Here is an 18,743-nt window from a genome sequence, read left to right as displayed (position 1 = left end):
GGTAATCGCCTTCAGAGAGTTTTGGTCATTGTGTGAGAACACTTTTTATCAATTTTTCGCCGTGGGAAATTTAATTCTCCGAATTAAAGTCCGGATATTGCCTCGTCAACCTAACATTTTTTCGACAGATTCGGGAAGCACGGGTCGGGTTTAGCCCACCACGGAAAAATTCATTTCGTGATACAAAAGTATAGGAGCGGAATAAAACTGGGGAAATAACCCATTTCAGGCATCGCAAATTGCCGCTTGCCTTTCGCATCCCGTCAGAGCGCTCGGGGAAGCGACGCATAAAAAGACAGTCGCCCCCCGTAGCTTCATGGGGGCAGGAGCATGTCCTGCTCTCCGCGCATCTTTGCGACTTATTTGGTGCGCTGTTGGATACTCGAAACTCTGAAGCCTCAGCTTCGCGACTTTTTTGGGCCATTTGCAATATCGAGCGGATTCCTTGGTGGATCTGGTGGACTAAGTTCGCTACGGGCTCCCTAATTCTGTAAAAAAAAACAACTGAGGTTGACTTGGGTAATTTTGAAGTTGAATTAACGAAATTCAATTTCTTTTAATCAAGATCCAATGAAAATATGTTTGCAAGGTGGCAAATTCAGTTGCCACACAAATGCCGTTTACCCCGTATTTTTTCGTCGCCCCGTTTTTTTTATAAAGTCCGAATGACACGTTTTTTGAAACACCCTCGTGCTAAACCATGTACATCAAAACGTTCTATTTTTGCTCGAGCTCCTCCTCGCCCGTTTCTGGAGTGACATCTTACCGTGGAGAAAGTTTTCCGTTTCCATGACGACGCAGGTGGTTATCAAAGGACCGTGGTTATGGTGGCACAGCAAAAACGTCAGCTCCCGTCTGTCGCCGACACCTCTCAGCGATGGCTCGAAAATATCGCACACGCTTAGAAATGAACTTGACCACATAGCATGCTCCTAGCCGACCATCATCTCAAAAGATATCGTTATCTGCCCTGATTTGTTGAAAACGGGAGGCGTACGCCATTCTGTGACAGTTATGAACAGCATAATTAAGTGTCACAAAAAAGGCGTACGCCTCCCGTTTTCAACAAATCAGGGCAGATAACGATATCATTCGAGATTTTGGTTGGCTAGGGGCGTGCTATGAGGTTCATTTCTAAGAGTGTTGATATGAGGAGTGTGGGACTTTGCGTATCGAATCCGTATTAAATGGATTTATTTGGTCGCATGTGAACTTTTTCCAGCTCACTTTTTGCCCCGCCCTGCGATGCACGGTCATTCTGACGTCATCAACCAGTCAAAATACGAGACGCTTATACATTGATTTATCGGGCCCGTCATTGAATAGGAGTCTCGCTCATCTCAAGTGATCGCGACGTAGCTACGCGTGACGTAGGTGCTATCGGGAGAGACGGGATTGCATGTTTGGATATTGTGAGCCACGTTCTTTCACAGGTCGGCGATCCCCCTTTTGAGGAGCTCCAGTACACATGTGCAAGAAGGGAAAATAATCATGTTTACACATTACTTTGGAAGCATAATACCTGGTTCTTGAAAACCTCGAATAACCTGGAATGCCAATATCAAGGTCTTGTTCTCATGGAGCGCAGGAGTTAGCACTCTTTGCGTCTATTCTCTCAAAGATACCTCCAACTTAGAAATATTTTTGCAAAATATTGGGCTTTAAACTGATTAGATTAGGTGTGATAGGTAGTTATAGGGGAGCCGGTACGTCGCTTTAGCTCTCATTCTGGGAGACTGCGCTCACCTGCATTGGCGCAGCTGCACAGTCATCGCCACCCGCTATGCTACTTGTGCTATCTCACTGCTTACATGTGCCCACTACATCACATGCCTAGGCAGTGGAGCATATTAATAGTACAACGAGGAAAATATTAGTTAATAATTAATTTTAGGTAATTAGGCTTCTACACATTCTCTTCGAGAGGATAACTCAACTGAAGAAACGGCATCTATGCTGCTCTCATATCTAAATCTGTTGCGGATGAAAATGTCCGTCCGTAATGATAGGGAAAACAGATGAGCTCCGTTTGTTTTCTCTCCCGCGCGTGCACGGCTTTTATAGCCAACACAAAATATAAAAATCCTCTTTTTTAATAAGCATTTGTTCTGGCAAACATTGAACATGAAGCTACATCCTAAATCCTTAAAGCACCCGGAAAGCAATGTCGAAACATATGTTTCAAAACGATCATCGGTAGCATTTTGCCCATCGTGTAGCTGGCCATGTTCTCCAAAGCGCAGTGTGCTTCTTGAATGCATCCGACTTCCTGAAAGCTATATCCGTTCCGTGGAGCCAGTCCAAAAGGCCAATGATGCCGTAGTTGCAATCGAACCTGAAAAAGTGTCTATTTATTGTGATGTGATTGTCTATATGTGATTAAGACGTACCTGAGATGGTGAAAGTCGTGCATCTGAGGCGAAGGCAAGAAGGGCAAATGATATCCCGAATGAACTATCACTCCGTATGAAGTGGTCAGGAATGTCCACAACCAATGAACCATCGCGTGAGAACCCAACAGGACGGGACCCAGGGCAGTGGGGAGGACATTGGAAAACACGTGCTCCGCTGGGGTACAATAGATGGCGCTCATTCCTACGGGTGCCGTCCATTCGTGGTGTCTTTTGTGAAACCGCTTGTAGAAAAGCCGGTGGTGAAGTAGTCTATACGATCAAAAATTACCACACCGTCGCATATATTTGCTGCTCTTGTCAATGTCACAAGTTCCACGCTGGGCCCGACTTTGAATGCAGACGTACTTACCTGTGGGAGTAGTAAAAGAGCACTTCTTGCAGGAGAACAAAACATGCAAGATGGGCTGCTGCGCTCAAAAGTGAAGGCAATTTGTCGTCGAATCCCCCTTTTAAAATGTTGCAGAGTGTGATGGTTGGCAGTTGGACGAACACTTGGTTGAAGAGCACTTGGAGTAAGACGGGCTTCAAACGCTCTCTAGTTATCTGAAAGGGTATTGCACATGCAAAATTTGTTGGACAGAAAGTAAAGGAAAAATCCTCACTGCGTCTTGGACGCGGCTTTGAATTTTCAATTTTGCCACCCACGCAGGTTTTCCCGTAAGGTCGACGCACGTGAAGAGCAAGCCACTTGTCCAGTAAGTAACCACACTTAATGTCCATTGAACTAGAAGAAGGAAAACGAAAAGTCGACAACTAATTCCACCCTTTCACAGTAATCTCTATAGTCTCAGAACGGATATTCTAAACTCCCAACGTTACAACCGCATCATGCACAGAACATGCTTATTCTTCGACACTCAGTATCCAGGTGCATGTGATGAGAATGAAAAAGAAGCTGGCACGCGTCCCGAGGACGAGGACACTTGGGGACAACAGGGGCTCTGGGGAACACGTAAGTATCTTTTGGCCGTGTTGTTGGCCCAATCGTCACTAATGTAATCTTCTTTATTAGACAGTAAAACCGCAGCTCGCTAGCCATAGCTATGTTAGCGCCTCTAGTAGCGCCTAGGCCAACTAGCAACAAGTCAACATTGGGCTGGTACCTCGATTTACCTCAGCCAGAGAATGCCGTTCAATGCACTTACGTGTGGATCGACGGCACTGGGGAGGGATTGCGATGCAAGACACAGACCAGAAACAAAGAGCCCAAACGCCTCCAAGGTATACTCATTCCAATCCTAGGTAGAGATTTAACATTCGGAATCCAAAACGGCCAATCGAATCTTTCGAATCCACCAACCACGTTTGTTTGGTGCCTCCGGAGCATGGCGAAAGCCTGATTAGTCGGCGGGGCTCGCCAATATCGCAGCATAAAGCTCAAAGATTAAAAGTAATGGTCTTGCTTTTGACTGTTTCTTAGTCTTATAGAAAGAATTCAGACTCGAAAGTTTATATATTTCCTGTATTCCATGATCAACGCGTTAAATAAATTACATTTAAAAAGTATTATGGGTATGCTTTCTCCCGAAAGTCAACTATTATTGAATTTGTTTCCATTAAACGAAGATATGAAATGACGACCCTCTCGCGAGGACGTTCTTCTTCTTGGTGCTCATCTATCCTATTTCAGATCTTCCCATCTGGAACTTTGACGGATCGAGCACTGGACAAGCGAGTGGCAACGACTCTGACGTCTACATAAGGCCCGTGGCTATATTCAAGGACCCTTTCTTACGGGGACCCAACAAATTGATCATGTGTGACACCCTCCGTTCCGACATGAGCCCACATGGTGAGACCCTCCGGCCATTTCTTGAGATTGAACTCATATAGAAACCCTGGACAGAAACCAATCATAGAGCGTCCTGTCTGGAAGCGATGGAGAAGTGCAAGGACCAGAAGCCATGGTTCGGAATTGAACAGGAATACACATTGTTAGACATCGATGGGCGACCCTACAGGTGGCCTAAGAATGGCTTCCCTGCCCCACAAGGTGCCTATTTCCTCGATCAGTATTCTAGATATTGTTAATTGTGTGTCTGCCCAGGGCCATACTACTGCGCCGTTGGAGCTGACCGCATTTATGGACGCGATGTGGTGGAGGCTCACTATCGCGCTTCCTTATACGCTGGCATTCAAGTATCTGGCACCAACGCAGAAGTGATGCCGGCTCAGTGGGAATTTCAGGTATTGCTCCTGAAACACATCCGCGAATATCGTAAGACCATTATCTGTTAAAGGTGGGTCCCTGCGAAGGCATATCTATCGGCGATGAATTGTGGATGGCGCGATACATCCTTCATCGCGTGGCCGAAGACTATGGCATCGACGTCACTTTTGACCCAAAGCCCGTGGCGGGGGACTGGAATGGAGCAGGAGCGCATACAAACTTCAGCACTCAAGCGATGCGCGAATCGGGTGGAATTAAGTGAGTCATCGGTAGAGAAATATCACCATCCTACAAATAACCTGTTTCAGAGAAATCGAGACGGCAATCGACAAAATGTCGCTCCGTCACCGCGAGCACATCGCAGCCTACGACCCAAAAGGTGGCAAAGACAACGCACGTCGACTTACGGGACTTCACGAGACGTCCAGCATGACGGACTTCACGGCTGGCGTCGCCAATCGAGGTGCCAGCGTTCGAATCCCCCGTCAAGTGGCTCGTGACAAGTGCGGTTACTTAGAGGACCGACGGCCGGCATCCAACTGCGACCCGTACGCTGTCGCCGAGAGGATTGTGCGGACAGTCTGCCTCAACGAATAACAACCCAGCCCAGTGTTGTCTTTGAGAGAACGAAATTGTCAAATACAGGAGGTCGTCGTAGGTACACGATGAAAGCATATCCTCCGAGTATATCGTAATGGTAACGATAGATCACATAACCTCATGGACGATGGTGTCCAATGGTTGGCAGTAACAAACTTTATTTAACTTTATTTTATTTATTTAACATTTGTTTAGCTTTCTAACTTTATTTATTCATTTGTTAACTTTATTTAATCAGCATTCTGACTGTCGTGGTGCTGAAATCTGGAAAGGCTATTTTGGTGGTTGACACGTCATCTAAGACCCGTAAATCCACATAATGTATATTCCTCCTTCTCGTGATGATCAGTCGGCAAACTGTTTGTGTGCTGGGTGTATTGGTGTGGCTGTAATTAATCCGCGAGAATTGATCCGAGAGAATTGATTCATCAATCAATTTCTCTCTCGCGATATAGAGACGCGAATTATACGAATTGTCATAACTAGGGCCCGGGACTTTATGCACAAAATCTTGCAAACACACGCATGCAGATATGGGGCGCCAAACTTGCAGACTTATGATTCCGGTAATGTTGCTCCTGAAGCTCTTGCGTAACTTAGAACTGTAAAATACATACATTGTTTAAAAAAAGTTGAAAAATGAAAATTGCAGTATGCCACAATAGAGCCCCACACGCACATGGGTGCTCAGGTCAGTCACGTACTTGACAGACATCCGCTACCACTGAGTGAATAATTTGTGCCAGAGACGAAAAAATCGTGGCCACGCACACTTTCGTGTTCATGCATGGCGGAAGCTGCACTCAACATAGCGGCAGACCGCCGTGTTTACATCGGTATAGCGCATAAGAAATGCATGAAGACGAAAGTTTGCGTGGTCGTATTTACTTCGTTACGCAGCGCCTTGTAACCACGATTTTTTCGGAGGCTTTTCTGGCACAAATTACGCGCTCTGTGGTAGCGGAAGTCTGTCCGTCAAGTAGGTATCGCGCCACGCGCGAAAATGTGACTGACCTTTTATAGCACCCACCCTGTATATCGCTGTGGAGAGGCTACTCGTTAGAAGGCATTCTAAAAATATCCCGGGCCGTAATGATAACCAGTGAGCTCTAGCCAAGTTGTTCTCTGTCATGTTTCGCGTGGAACCGACCATGTCTACATGCTTTCTGAATGCCTCGGGGATGAAACTACACTACAGACCTTAGCGGAGTTTAGCTCATTCCATATGACATGATGCATGGACACCAATGGCTATACAGGGTTGGCTATACATACATCTTTCTCCCTTTGCTACCTTTCACCCGAGTTGTTGTTTTTTAATTGAGCAGACGAAGATTGTGCGGACAGTCTGCCTAAGGACGCAGTCTGCCTATGGAGCAGACGAAGCTCCATAACACGAAGGTCAACAGAAGCATTCCATGTGGAAATATGTCCGGAACGATTTTCTTCTCGCGCTGACAAAATAGTCGATGAGCGGCGGAACAAGGTCTCTAGGTTTTTATATATCTAAAACGACCAGCTCCCGTGGCTTTCCACGCCGAGTCCCCGACTGGGTTGTCGGCACCACAGTTCTCCTACCCTCCTCTCCACGCAGCCCACAGTTGCTTCGTGGCGCGGAATTAACGAAGCTCTGTCAAATTTATGATTGATGAAGCGCAACCCCTGGAGCCAAACCTGGAGCTAAACCCAGGATAAACAAATGAAAAGGAAAACAATGTCCAAAGGACCGGATAGCGCAGACAATTTCTTGTAGCAAAGATTTCAATCTTGTGCTCATCTGTATGCACTGCCAAATTTGACCTATGTACACAAAACAACATTTCCAAGTGTAACAAATCACATTCCTAGCGCACGGGACGAAATTTAGTGAAACAAAACGAGTTATATAATTCCTTTCCTCATCCAAACTGAGAAAAGGGCTTATCTTATCGAAACCCATTCCTACTTGAAATTTTCGGACGATTAACTTTTTCGAATGACCCGCGCTAAGACCAGCAAAGCATCAGACAGAAACAAAGTGTCTTATCGGTGCATTCTGCAAACAGGAATTCACGAGACTATACTTTTTACCAATTTTGAATGACAGCTTCACGCAGGAAAGATAGGCTTGTACTTTGCTTTCGTCGGCGTATTGCTAACACAGACCATTTGTTGTATGCAAGGTTGCTTTCCTTCAGTCGATTAACTCTCGAAGGAATTTGGATAAATAAATGTAAGCTCAAAGGAAGTGCGCGCTTGTCTCTGGTGCTTTGCTGGTTCAAAGACTGGTCTTCGCGGGACGTTCGCAAAAGTTAATTTTCCGAAAATTGGTATCTTGGCGCCCTAAGGAATAAATTTCGACCTCTCCATCCCCTTGAGGTAGGTGTAGAAACGACAAAGCACAAGAAGCAATAGATGCATCGGGAGTGTATTCTTCCTTCATCATGAATTTCGTCCACCAGGTCGCCTCCGTTTATGGTTATTCTGTCTCTCTATCAAATACTTTAGCTAAAAATTACCGTTCTCGAGGACGTCCGAAAGATGTCATTATAAGGAGGACCGAAGCACTCACCAGTGACAGTCATGAGGAGGTAGTTTCCGTCGAAGAAAATCACCAGGTTCCTATAGTGTCTATCCAAAAATCCTTCCATCGCATCGGTGAAGCTGGAAAGTATATTTTCACCTGGGTTGACTCGATCGCGGCTGGACCAACTCCTCCTCGATTGGTGATTGTGGTTTCTGGATCCCCTACTGCGAGACCTCTAGGATGCGCGGTCACCCGTCTTCTTTAAAAATGGCTTCTGATAGATTAATCCGCGGGTCACAGCCAAGTGAAGAACGGGGACATCATTTGTCAATGTCTCCCAACTGACACCTTGTCCCGTGTAATCGAGGTCGCGGGAGTGTCTTGGAAGGAACGAGTAGGAAGTACTATATGTTGAGACGACGCTTCCAATACATGCAGTACTCGGTTCCCGAAGCTCAAATCGTTCCTAAGCTCTTAGCTGCCCACATTTTGCCCCTTTCTATATATATATGAATTGTTTTTTTTTTTTTCTTTTTTAAGCTATAGCTTCCCTTACGATCCACTGACGGAATTCAAATTGCCACGATTGTGCCCTTCCAGCATAGCACGTGTTGAAGGGAAATTTCTCCAAAGAGCGGTCGTGCAAATAGGGTTGCTTCGACCGAGCCGGATGACGTGACGTCACAGGGTTAAGTCAATGAATGACAGTGGCCTCCGAGTATATATCTATACTACAAATCACATTGTTTTCCTCCTGTCCCGTTTTAATACGTGTTAGATGATGCATTTTGTCCCACTGTCTAATTGAATGTACTGTATGGAGTTGAGGCCTCTGTCAACTAAAGCGATAAATCCTAGCCAATCACTAGCCCAAATGACATCTCTCCCGCGATTTGTTGAAAGTAATAATGGTCGTCGATTAGCGCCTATAGTCTCCGTAGAGAGCTCCCGCTATGCTCGTGGTTCGTTTTGAAAAGCGATACAAAACGGAAAATATCCTTTAAAACTCCACTCTACTTCTGACTCCATATTTTACGCAGTCATTGCGGCATATCAGGCCCTTTCCGGTAGCGACACGTCTTTATTGACTTTGAGCCTCGAAAAGCACTCCTTGTCGTGGCAACTCCTTCTGTCAACCAGAATGGTCACATACGGTTGCTATTTCTAAAAAGAAAGGTAGGGCGGTACGAAGACCTCTAACAAGCCGTCACGCGACTTCGCCCGTTGGGAAAGGGAAACAGTTGTTTTGAGATGCACGTGGATGGATGTCAACACCCTTCTGTCCTTCCCGCCCGCTTTGAACGTATGTATTTGAGCTGCTTCTATGACGGCCCCGCATAACTGCTACAGGAATTCCGTTGCTTACCACTTTCTGGCCATGTTCGAAAGTCAATAAGTCAGTCAAGTGGCATTTCAATGTACTTCGATAGGCCTTTTAATCGATTAAAATATCCCTCTCCATGTTTTTTCACATTAAGGAATATTTTATGCATATAAACGACATTCTTCGCAATTAATTTCCAAGAGTGATATTAAACGGTAGGAACAACTTATTGATTTACACATGGTAAACAAGACTTTCGTGCACGAGACTGCACTTCTTCAGGTTACCAAATAAATCAGGTGTAAATAAATAAGTTGTTCCTACCGTTTAATATCACTCTTTGATTTACTCACCACCGGCAACCTGACATCGCCTATTTTTTCTGCCTTCGTATCTTCTTGTTCCCCAATTAATTTCGGGAAGAGTCCATTTACTTTCTACCACCGAAAAGGCTCACATAAAGTAATATAATGACTTTCAAATCTTCATCATCCCACTTCCAATAACGACGATGTAAAAGAAAATGAAAGTCACCACAGGACTATGTTTGTATCAGTACTGTTCCGCAACGAATCGTTAAAAAGCACCACAAGGCGTGATTGCGCGTAAAAATATTCATCGTGATATACAATATCGTATTTAAAAGGAACAAGCTTATGGTTATACAATTAGCGACAAGGGTTACATCCCCGGACCATAATTGCTATAAAGGATAAACTACTCCAAAGTGGCCTCTTGCTGCATGCGAAGCAGAAAATGACTTTTTTTCAAATTGATTTCAAGTAAAAAGATGCCTGACGTGGAATCATGAAGAACAGCTTACGGATTAGGACGCAGGGAACATCGCCCCATTGGCCCAGAAAATAGTACGTCATATTCACGTCACATAACGGGACTCTCCGATAGTGACTGTGTCCTACCAGAGTGTGAGGGTGAAAACGCCATAATACCATAAATTGAAATGCCCGTAAAATAAGGCGGGATGTAATCTGTATCGTTCAACTGTGACATTGTATGGCAATGAATTTCTACGACGTCAATATTTGATCGCGGTACTAATGATAGTCAATACTAAGTGCATCTGTAGTCAGAAGCAGCACTAATTTTAAGTACCTACTAAGCACATTTCGGAGGCCTAATTTCAACTGTGTCCAAAAAACAGGAAGGACATTCCTGCTTCCCGACAATTCTAAGAACAATCATAAGACAATCTTGAAACGTAAAGTAACTTTCTTCCAGCAGGCACTAAAGCAACCATTAACGCAACTCCAAGATGAGAAAACACCCGCAGGGAATGAAACTCGTGTGACAATATAAATGTAAGAAAAGTAACATGATTACCGTAAGAGATGGCATCCGACAGACGGTGCGACAGCGGAGATAAATGTCACCAGGACGAGAGAGTGTGTCACAACGGAGGAGGAGATGAATGAAAGCGCCTGTTGGGTAACCGCGAAAACACCGGTGAAATATTTGCACGTACCATCAAGATCCTCGTATGGGTACCAGCTTTCGCTCCTTTTGGGATAAATCGCTTATTGTGTGATGCATCCATTTATTGAAACAAGGCCTGCAAGACCCAAACTGTGACTCTAGACAAGCTCTGCTCTACGCGTATGTAAAAAATAAAGTTTGGTTTATTTCATATTTGATTTTCGAACGGTCTTCCTATTGATTAGTGTTGTAAAAACGTTTATGAAGGAGTAAAGTGTGGAAAGAAATTTAGAAAACAATTTAAATCAAATTCGATAAAAATGAGTTTTTTAATTTTTTATTTGGACCACAAGCCGTCCGCTTGTAGGAAGAGAGAACAAGCACAACTTTATTTCAAGATGATGGGAGGGGAGTGCTGGAGGTGGAATGGTCCCGTTACAATGAGGATCCAAAGAGGCGCCTTGGTGAGCTGGATGGGGCCAAGCAATTTTGTGAGGGAGTCTAGCTCGTTGGTTGAGGGATGCGGAGACTACGTAGCGGGTGGTAGTGTGGAGAAGAATGTGCTCGAGATCTTGAACAGCACCGCAGTGACTGCAGTGGGGACTGTGCTGTGCGTCGAGGCGAGAGATATGTGCGGAAAGCGAGCGCTGGATCAACTACATGAATGATGATGGGACTCTGTGCGTGCAGTGGGTTAATATATGAGTGGGATGAGGCATACACACACGCGTCGTAACTGAGTTACCATGAGTGGACTAGCCACATTAGTTCTAGCTAATAGTATTCGGATCATTCTGAAAAGATAAAGTTGTCGAGTTTAATTCGTTTTATTTGGTTTTTCATTTTTTTAACATCAACGTTAGGTATTGCAGCTGAGCCAGACCTATTCAAGAAAGTATGTAGATGATTAATTACTTTATTAACTCGGGGCGAAATGGGATCCACAGGGCGTAACAGCGTTGGAAACATGTTAATAATTGTAAAAGTAACTGAATCATGCGACCGATTTTCTTCCCTCCCTTGGAGGAAACACACAGATGAAGCCCTTCAGAAAGATGTCCTGCAGTGGCTACGACAACACCCGGATTCCCAGTGGTGGGGGCAGCGTTCATGGGGGCCCTCCTGCAACTCGCAAGGCCAGTACTTTTCATGGTGCTTGATAAATTACGGCCAAGTCTATAGAGATGCATGACCTCGGTGCGACTATTCCGTGGAAAATATGCATAAAAAATGTTGCTTCATTCAGTGTACAGTAGTTGGTTACCACCGGGTTTCCAAAAGAGCACCTTCTAAGATCTTGCATCAACAATCTTGCAAACGATTCGAGGCTACATTACGCTACTAGCGTAAATGGGAACCTTTTGTGACTTCCTTACTGAAAAATCACTAATGAGCTCCGTAAAATCAATTAAGCTCCCTTTGCATAACAGTGACAAGGTTTCTGCCGTGCGTCTTGGTTGCCCGATGACTGTTCTTTATGAGCTTCAGTTTCGAAAATGAACGCTCACAGGAACTGTTGCTAACATATACGAGAGCAGAGCTATCTTTAGAGCCATCTCTACTTTAGGGATAGCTTCATTCACTCCCTTGTTAGCGTGTATAGAGGAACTGTTCTTGTCTGTCCACCTCGTCTCGCAAAAATGCCTTGGCAAAGTCACTGAAGTGTACTACCTCGTCACGAAAACGTGCATCCAAATCTTCTTTGTAGACGTCTGCCAGGCATCTTGCCTTCTTCCCAGTCGCGGATCCAAGGGGGCGGTGGGCGAGCGCCCCCCTCCAAAACGTCAGTTTATACATTGGAACCCTCCCCCACTACGCGTTCCACAATGAACCCCCCCCCCCCCCCCCCCAACCGAGGGTCTGGATCTATCCCTGCTTGTTCCTGATGTCTTCGGTGCCGAGGATGCAGATTTGTCCGAAGAGTCCAAACCTGGACGACAGTTCTTCATACGCGGACAACCGTTGATCAACGAAGCTGGAATTTGATCTGCTGCCGAGAGAAAGTTCTTCATTGCGAAAGTCCTCTGAAGGGTAACTAACCCGTGCTTATGGGGCAGTTCCGTAGCCTAGCGGGGTCGGTCGTATACTGGATAGTCGATTGCGCTTTCTTATAATGAAGTAAATTCCATCGTTCCAGGTACATCTCCCCCCACATGCGGTATATAGTGACCGAATCCTTCGCGCTTTGCGGCAATAAAGCCTTTGAGGGATCTCAACAAAGAAACTGCGCTGTTCAAGTCGACCTTTGGAATTCGTAACGTTTTGCTGGTCTCGTTCACTCTGTCTAACATCGTCCCAAAACGCGGTATAAATTGAAGTCTATATAAATTCGTTCAAGCCATTGTGTCAATGAGATGACGGACTTTAAAGCGCACGTGAGTCATTTCATCTCGATTGTTAGCAATGGCCTCCAGCCTGACTAAGGCTCCTACAGCATATCCGCTCAGCAGGACCATCGCGTATCGGTGACTCTTTTCTGAGCAGTCGTCGGAAACCGTTGTGGTGAGGTCGTTCAGCACCTTGTGTGCTGTAAAGAACTCGTATACCTGCCCGAGGAAATGCAGCAGCGGGGCAGCACTTGGTAGCTGATTTTGCCTCCATGATTCAGAGAGTGCGCCGAATAATGGACCCATGTGTCGAGATGATTTTTCTGGCGCTCGAAGACCTTTGTACTTTCTACTCGTTGACGCAGCGTTTTCGTAAGACTGCACGCGACAATCCTTGATGATTATGCCATATGTGCGTCGAGAAAACTCATTAATGCTTCGAACATGTCTTCAGCCCCTGGTCAGGCGCTTGAACCGTGCGAATCTTTCAATTGGTGCAGTATTTTCCAAGTGCACCAAAGTTGTTGCTGCATATGTGATTTTGGCGAGAACCCAAAACTGCATTGTTTACAGAAGAAACAGTGACTCCTGATGTAGTGGGGGCTCCGGGTAATAATTCTTCTATTTCTAAGGCATAAAAGAGTTGGCACAGCTGTCGGCGCAGTCCCCCTCAATAAGGCCTTCGTCCTGGTGTCTCAAAATTCCCACGCTGAAAGTTGACGCGTACTTGTCCTTCAATGTTTGCGTTATATTATACACTCGTGGATTTCCCTTGCAGTTTTCTTCTGCAGACGCTGGCACTCATTGACTTTTTCGTGAATTACTCGTTGAATTTGTTGAGGAACTTCATGATAGCCCGGAATTCAAGTCTTGGTGTGGTAAATATGGTTCTGTCGATAATCTGAGAAAAAAAAATGCGTGCGATGAAACGTGGGTGCACAATTTCATTCCTGAGTCTAAACGCGCATCAAAACAGTGGGAGCATCCGGGCTCGCAAGCTCCCAAGAAGTTCCGAAGCACCCCGTCTGCGGGTAAGGTCATGGCCACGGGTTTCTGGGACAAGGCTGGCGTTGTTCGTGTTGATTTTCTGCACAGTGGTACCGCCATCAATAGTGCATATTACTGCCAGGTTCTCAGGAACGTGCATAAGGCGCTGAAGCAAAAGCGGCCGGGCCTTATCACCAAAGGAGTCCTCCTCCTACAGGACGATGCACGCCCGCATACCGCGCATCTCACGACACGCACCTTACAGGAACTTGGTTGGGAGTTGCTGCCACATCCCCCTTACAGTCCAGACCTCTCCCCCAGCGATTTCCATCTCTTCGGGCCACTAAAGGCGTTCCTTGGGGGCCGCCATTCAGCTGCAACGACGAGGTCATGAATGCGGTCCGATCATGGCTGCTACGCGCCCGTAAGGATTTCTACGCTGCTGGCATCCAAGCCCTCGTGAAACGCTGGGACAAGTGCATTAGTGCGGCTGGAGATTACGTTGAAAAAGAAAACTAATTTCTCGCCTGTAAGTTCATTGCGAAAAATGAAAAGTCCCGGATTGACTTGAACACCCCTCGTAATATGAACATCTGAACATCCGCGCAGGGCAGGAAAAGAATTGCACGCTTTGGCCCCCTCCTGGGAGCGACCAGGGCTCGGTATTGGTAGTTGCCCTTTTCTTCACTTACCTGAGACAACCGTTCCAAATAGCAGCTCCCGTGGCCTAGTGGCTACGCATTACACGCTGAGACTGGGAGGCCATCGGGGATCGAATCCGGGCAAGCAATGAGAAAGGCTCTCTGGTATTCTTTTCTCTTCGCTGGGGATTTTTCCGCGAGCTGCATTGTCGTAGAATGCCACCATATGCGCGGGAGAAACCACAAGTGGCAGTCGTGGTTGGTGACAGCGAGGAAAAAAAAAAGAAAAAAAAATATATACCGTAAAGACCGCCGGAAGGATGTTGGTATAATTTCGGATGTCTCCATATGCTGTCACGGAAGGACTCACAACGACAAGCAAAGGTAAACCTTTCATCAAACGCGATATGGAGAGACTTGTGGAACGTGTGGAACGCTACCTCGCTGGTGCTCGCGTGGTTCGAGACGCCAGAATGCCTCCTCTCCCGTCTTGGCCGCGTGCATGGTCAAAGGTGAACCCGAGCATGCATGCGCTCGCTGTCGGCGCGCAATAGAAATAAATTACTGGTGGAAAAATTACAGCACGCGGTATATCCGCATCCGATCCGCTGCCTTCGCACCGCATCCGACATCGAGCCATCCACATCCGATCCGCACACCGCAGAACGTGCTAAATTTTCATCCGAATCCGCGAGTACCTTGCGGATATCAGCTTCCATCCGCGGATGGTGCTGGGCTCTACCCATTCGTGTGCATGGCTTACGTCACCATGCAGAAACTTGGCCAAGTTGACTGTGAAGCGGTGACGAACATTACCGTACCAGACTCAAGACAAATGTTGGCACAGTTCCCTGTGAAGTCGTCCCAGGACGCACGATAGTCGTGACGTTGCCCGCCTGAGGGTGATAGACTATGGAAGCAGTTTCACCAAATAATATAACGGCAGTTGACGTAAGTCATTCTCCTCAACATTCGCTTTCTGTCATAGCCACAATCACAGAGACAACACACAGTTGCAAAACCAAAATGGGAAACAAGTTTTTATTCCAGCGAAAAGAACTCCATCAGCAATTTCTTCTCCGACGCTGTTGTTTCTGAGATCCTGAAGCACCAACGACAATGGTGCCTTCTTGGATCTCCTGGCGGACATCGCTAGAAGCCGAGCTGATCTTGTCCTTGGCATCCAGGTAGAACATGAGGTCCCTCAGCTGCTCTTGTAGATCTTGTATTTCCTTGTCTTTGCTTTGCTGCACATGCAGGAGCTTTGTCTCCACATCCTTGAGCCTCCTCTGCCAATCTTGCTGGTTTTCTCGAAGGCACTTGTTCATCTCCCGTTCCTCTTGCAGTTCCTGCTTGGTCTTGCTCAGCTGGGAAGCCAGTTGGTCGCTCTTCCGCCGCGCTGTTTCTTTATCTTTTGTCACCTTCAAGGAGTAACATCTAGAAATTAACGCTTTGTCACAATCTCTCTCCTGACCACGACAACCATGTCACCCCTTCCCAGCACCGCATTGGAGGCGTTACCCATTGGCCCGGTTATTGCTTCCTCAATTTCTACAATACACTTTGAACTTGAGCTGACCTTTGTATTTTGTGGACAAGTATCACACGAAAGACGCTTCTTTCAAAAGTTCATTATCATCATCATTCTACGCGTTTTCATAGGAGCTATTCCTGTCCTCTGCCCGCTTCTGCGCATTCAAAAGTCAAATTTCCATTGCCCAATCATGATGTAGCTCTCGCAGACCGATGAGTAGTGCCCCTAGTGGATTGTGCGGACGGGCTCCTTATAGGGGTTGCCCATTATGACATGGCCGTTATGATCTAGTACTCCTCACACAACCCCTCTGTCCAGGGCTCGATGATAAACGTTAAGTGCATGGCTCCGCTGGGATTCGTCACGAGCTCCCACGCGATGACCAATCCTGTAGTTTCTTGGAAATCCCAGCCTACTGAAACCGTTTTCGACGTGCCTTAGCGTGACGTTTGCAGTGTGCCACCTTGAAATAATAATGACAACGAACGGTATGTTCAGTCAGCATCGGGTCAGTTCCTTCTACCGGGGATTTGTGGTGCCTTACACACTACGCACAATGTAAAATGTGTCTCAGATACACAGAGCAGTTTTCGAGAGAATAACGGAGAGAAACCTTCTGTTCTCGGTTGAGATTGGTTCTTAATGATGACTTTTACCTGAAACCATTTCCCTTCCACGCGCATAATATGCTCACTCCAGACAACCAGTGTCACAACTGGTTCTTCCGTCACTGACAAAAGGTCTGGTCGCCCCTTTTGGCCATTAGAGATGCTTAGAAAAATTTTCATTATCTCTTCATGTTTCCTTTAAAACTGCTTATGTAGGATGGCCCTCAATATGAGCTGGAAGGATGTGAGCTGGAAGGATGTGATCTGCTATCCAGGGCCCTTTTATAATTTAGATATAGTAATTTTACTTTCTCCTATAGTGGGACATTTCCCCTTGATTCTCTACGCTTAAGCTACAAACATTTATGTATCACACACATTGACATAGTTTCGCAGGTTGAATGAAATTTGTTTAAGTTTGTTTGAAGATGTTTTGCGTGGAACAACAATGTAACGTTACCCTTTCCCTCTCATACATCCTTAGAGTGTTTTCTACGGGTATGATACAGCTACGTGGCCACATATAAATGGGTCCAGCCAGTGCAGAGCACTAGAAATCCTCCCCAAGGGCTCTGCGGGTCAGTATTGTTTGAAACCCTCACTCTTGAGGTCCGTACAGTATCAAATGCATGTGCTTCTATTTCAATGAATTTCTGGAACTTTATGAATTATGTCCAAAGTGCAGCGTTTTACCTGACTGAGTTTCCTCTCCAATTCTTTTCTTTCTTCTACCGCTATCTGCGTCTTTTCCTTCAATTCGTTGATCTGTTTCATGTTCTCCTTCTGTACAACATCCATGCAATCTTCAAAATACCTCCTCTGATTCTCCAACTGACTCGTCAAGAGGTACGTGTATTCCAGCTGCACAGAGTCCAACTTCTCATCACTGTCCGTCTGCAAGTTTTCTAACTGAACCAACTTCCCGTCCGTCTTGTTCTGAATGAGGCGATGGACGTAGTTATCCCCCGCATAGTCCCACACGCTATTATTGCCCAACTGCATCGCAAATGTGTGTCCCGTCCGTGCGTAATGATTGTAGGCGTGAGCCTCGACGTACCGGCCGCAACCGATGTGACCACAGATGAGACAAATCCAAAGGTTCTCTTGCGATCCACAACTGAAGCACCTATTGTCCGGTACCGGTTCCGGTGTCTGTGAGTATCGACAGACGGGGCAACTTGTGTCACCCCATTTTGCGAGGCAACTGTCGTGAAAACTGTGGTTGCAAAGAATCGTCAAGATTCCTTCAACAGATTCGTCCATGCGTTCCAGACAGACTGGGCAGGTTGGGAGTTCTGTGTGACCGGGAATCGGTAGACATGAAGTGTCATCTTCGGACTCTTTGACCATCTCCAATCGAGACACGAAGATCAGGTGACAAACTTCGGGTTCGATCGAGTTGAAGCGGATGCCGTTGAAGTTGTGGTAGAACTCATCCGCAGACTTCTGGGATCTAAATTTAATGAGCACCATGTACAAGTTGGGCTTAGAGTCGCGAATAACGCGTATGTTTTCTACGTTGACGCTGACAGGTGCGATGAACTGCAACAAGTCATGAAGTGTCATGATAGATGGAACAGCGAGCATGCAAAGCATTTCACTTCGTTCTGTTTCACTCAAAGACGTCTGTTGGTTTTCCTTGAATAAATGAATGATCCCACGGGTAACTTCCACACAATGATTTCCACTGAAGAATGGGATCTCGCTGCATGTTGATACCTTTACTTTCTCTCCTGTTTGTGCTTCGTGCGACTTTTCCTGGTCAAGCGCAGCTAGGTCTTTCTTACTCGCCATGTTCCAAACGGCATCCAAATCGACAGACTCGATTGTGATCTCGTGTACCTCTCGACAACCTCGACTTTCTTTCTTGAGTTCAACAACTTGGGATTCAGTCAAATCGGTACCTTTTAGGCGAGCTGAGTAGTCATGTCGTAATGCTTTGGGTGATACGTAGTTTATGTGCGAGAGAAGAGGGTAGTCAGCCGCGACTTCTATCTTGAACAAGGCCAGCGATATAGACATATTACTCGACACGTCATTCGACTGTCACATACCCCAAGTTCGGATTTGGTTTGCAACTTTCTGAATATGCGATCATCGAGCCTTTGCGGAATGCAAACATAACACCTCTACACATTCGCTTCCTTCTCTGTGGGAGCTGGCTGGGTCTGGCTGGGTCGAGAGTATGGATGGCATCG

At 46.1% G+C, this 18,743-nt stretch overlaps 2 protein-coding genes across 3 annotated transcripts; one reads left to right on the top strand and one right to left on the bottom strand.

Moving 5' to 3' along the window:
• The first annotated feature begins 3,283 nt into the window (after positions 1 to 3,283).
• LOC135395076 (glutamine synthetase 2 cytoplasmic-like) lies at positions 3,284 to 5,260 on the top strand. Of its 2 annotated transcripts, none has more exons than XM_064626277.1 (7): positions 3,284 to 3,366; positions 3,427 to 3,635; positions 4,045 to 4,206; positions 4,261 to 4,407; positions 4,462 to 4,601; positions 4,655 to 4,842; positions 4,893 to 5,260. In XM_064626277.1, the coding sequence occupies exons 2-7, from the start codon at positions 3,458 to 3,460 to the stop codon at positions 5,179 to 5,181; spliced, it is 1,104 nt and encodes a 367-aa protein (XP_064482347.1). In that variant the 5' UTR covers positions 3,284 to 3,366; positions 3,427 to 3,457; the 3' UTR covers positions 5,182 to 5,260. The 2 variants fall into 2 exon arrangements, with proteins under 2 accessions (XP_064482347.1, XP_064482348.1); XM_064626278.1 differs by having other exon boundaries at positions 3,290 to 3,366; positions 3,431 to 3,635.
• A 10,165-nt stretch (positions 5,261 to 15,425) lies between these two features.
• On the bottom strand, positions 15,426 to 18,708 carry LOC135395073 (BRCA1-associated protein-like). Its single transcript, XM_064626271.1, has 2 exons — positions 17,239 to 18,708; positions 15,426 to 15,824 (listed from the first exon to the last, which is right to left on the bottom strand). The coding sequence occupies exons 1-2, from the start codon at positions 18,565 to 18,567 to the stop codon at positions 15,468 to 15,470; spliced, it is 1,686 nt and encodes a 561-aa protein (XP_064482341.1). The 5' UTR covers positions 18,568 to 18,708; the 3' UTR covers positions 15,426 to 15,467.
• Positions 18,709 to 18,743: the final 35 nt, after the last annotated feature.

Source organism: Ornithodoros turicata, chromosome 5, assembly GCF_037126465.1.
Source record: "Ornithodoros turicata isolate Travis chromosome 5, ASM3712646v1, whole genome shotgun sequence".
Lineage (NCBI taxonomy): Eukaryota > Metazoa > Arthropoda > Arachnida > Ixodida > Argasidae > Ornithodoros > Ornithodoros turicata.
The sequence above is the reverse complement of the archived record's forward strand: the minus strand, read 5'-3'. Positions and strand labels throughout refer to the sequence as shown.

Coding starts and splice junctions, on each gene's coding strand:
- LOC135395073 (XM_064626271.1), bottom strand. CDS start 18,567: ATGTCTATATCGCTGGCCTTGTTCAAGATAGAAGTCGCGGCTGACTAC. Junction 15,825..17,238: donor TGGAGAGGAAACTCAGTCAG/GTAAAACGCTGC, acceptor TACTCCTTGAAG/GTGACAAAAGATAAAGAAAC.
- LOC135395076 (XM_064626277.1), top strand. CDS start 3,458: ATGTTAGCGCCTCTAGTAGCGCCTAGGCCAACTAGCAACAAGTCAACA. Junction 4,207..4,260: donor TTCCGACATGAGCCCACATG/GTGAGACCCTCC, acceptor AACCCTGGACAG/AAACCAATCATAGAGCGTCC. Junction 4,602..4,654: donor CGGCTCAGTGGGAATTTCAG/GTATTGCTCCTG, acceptor TATCTGTTAAAG/GTGGGTCCCTGCGAAGGCAT.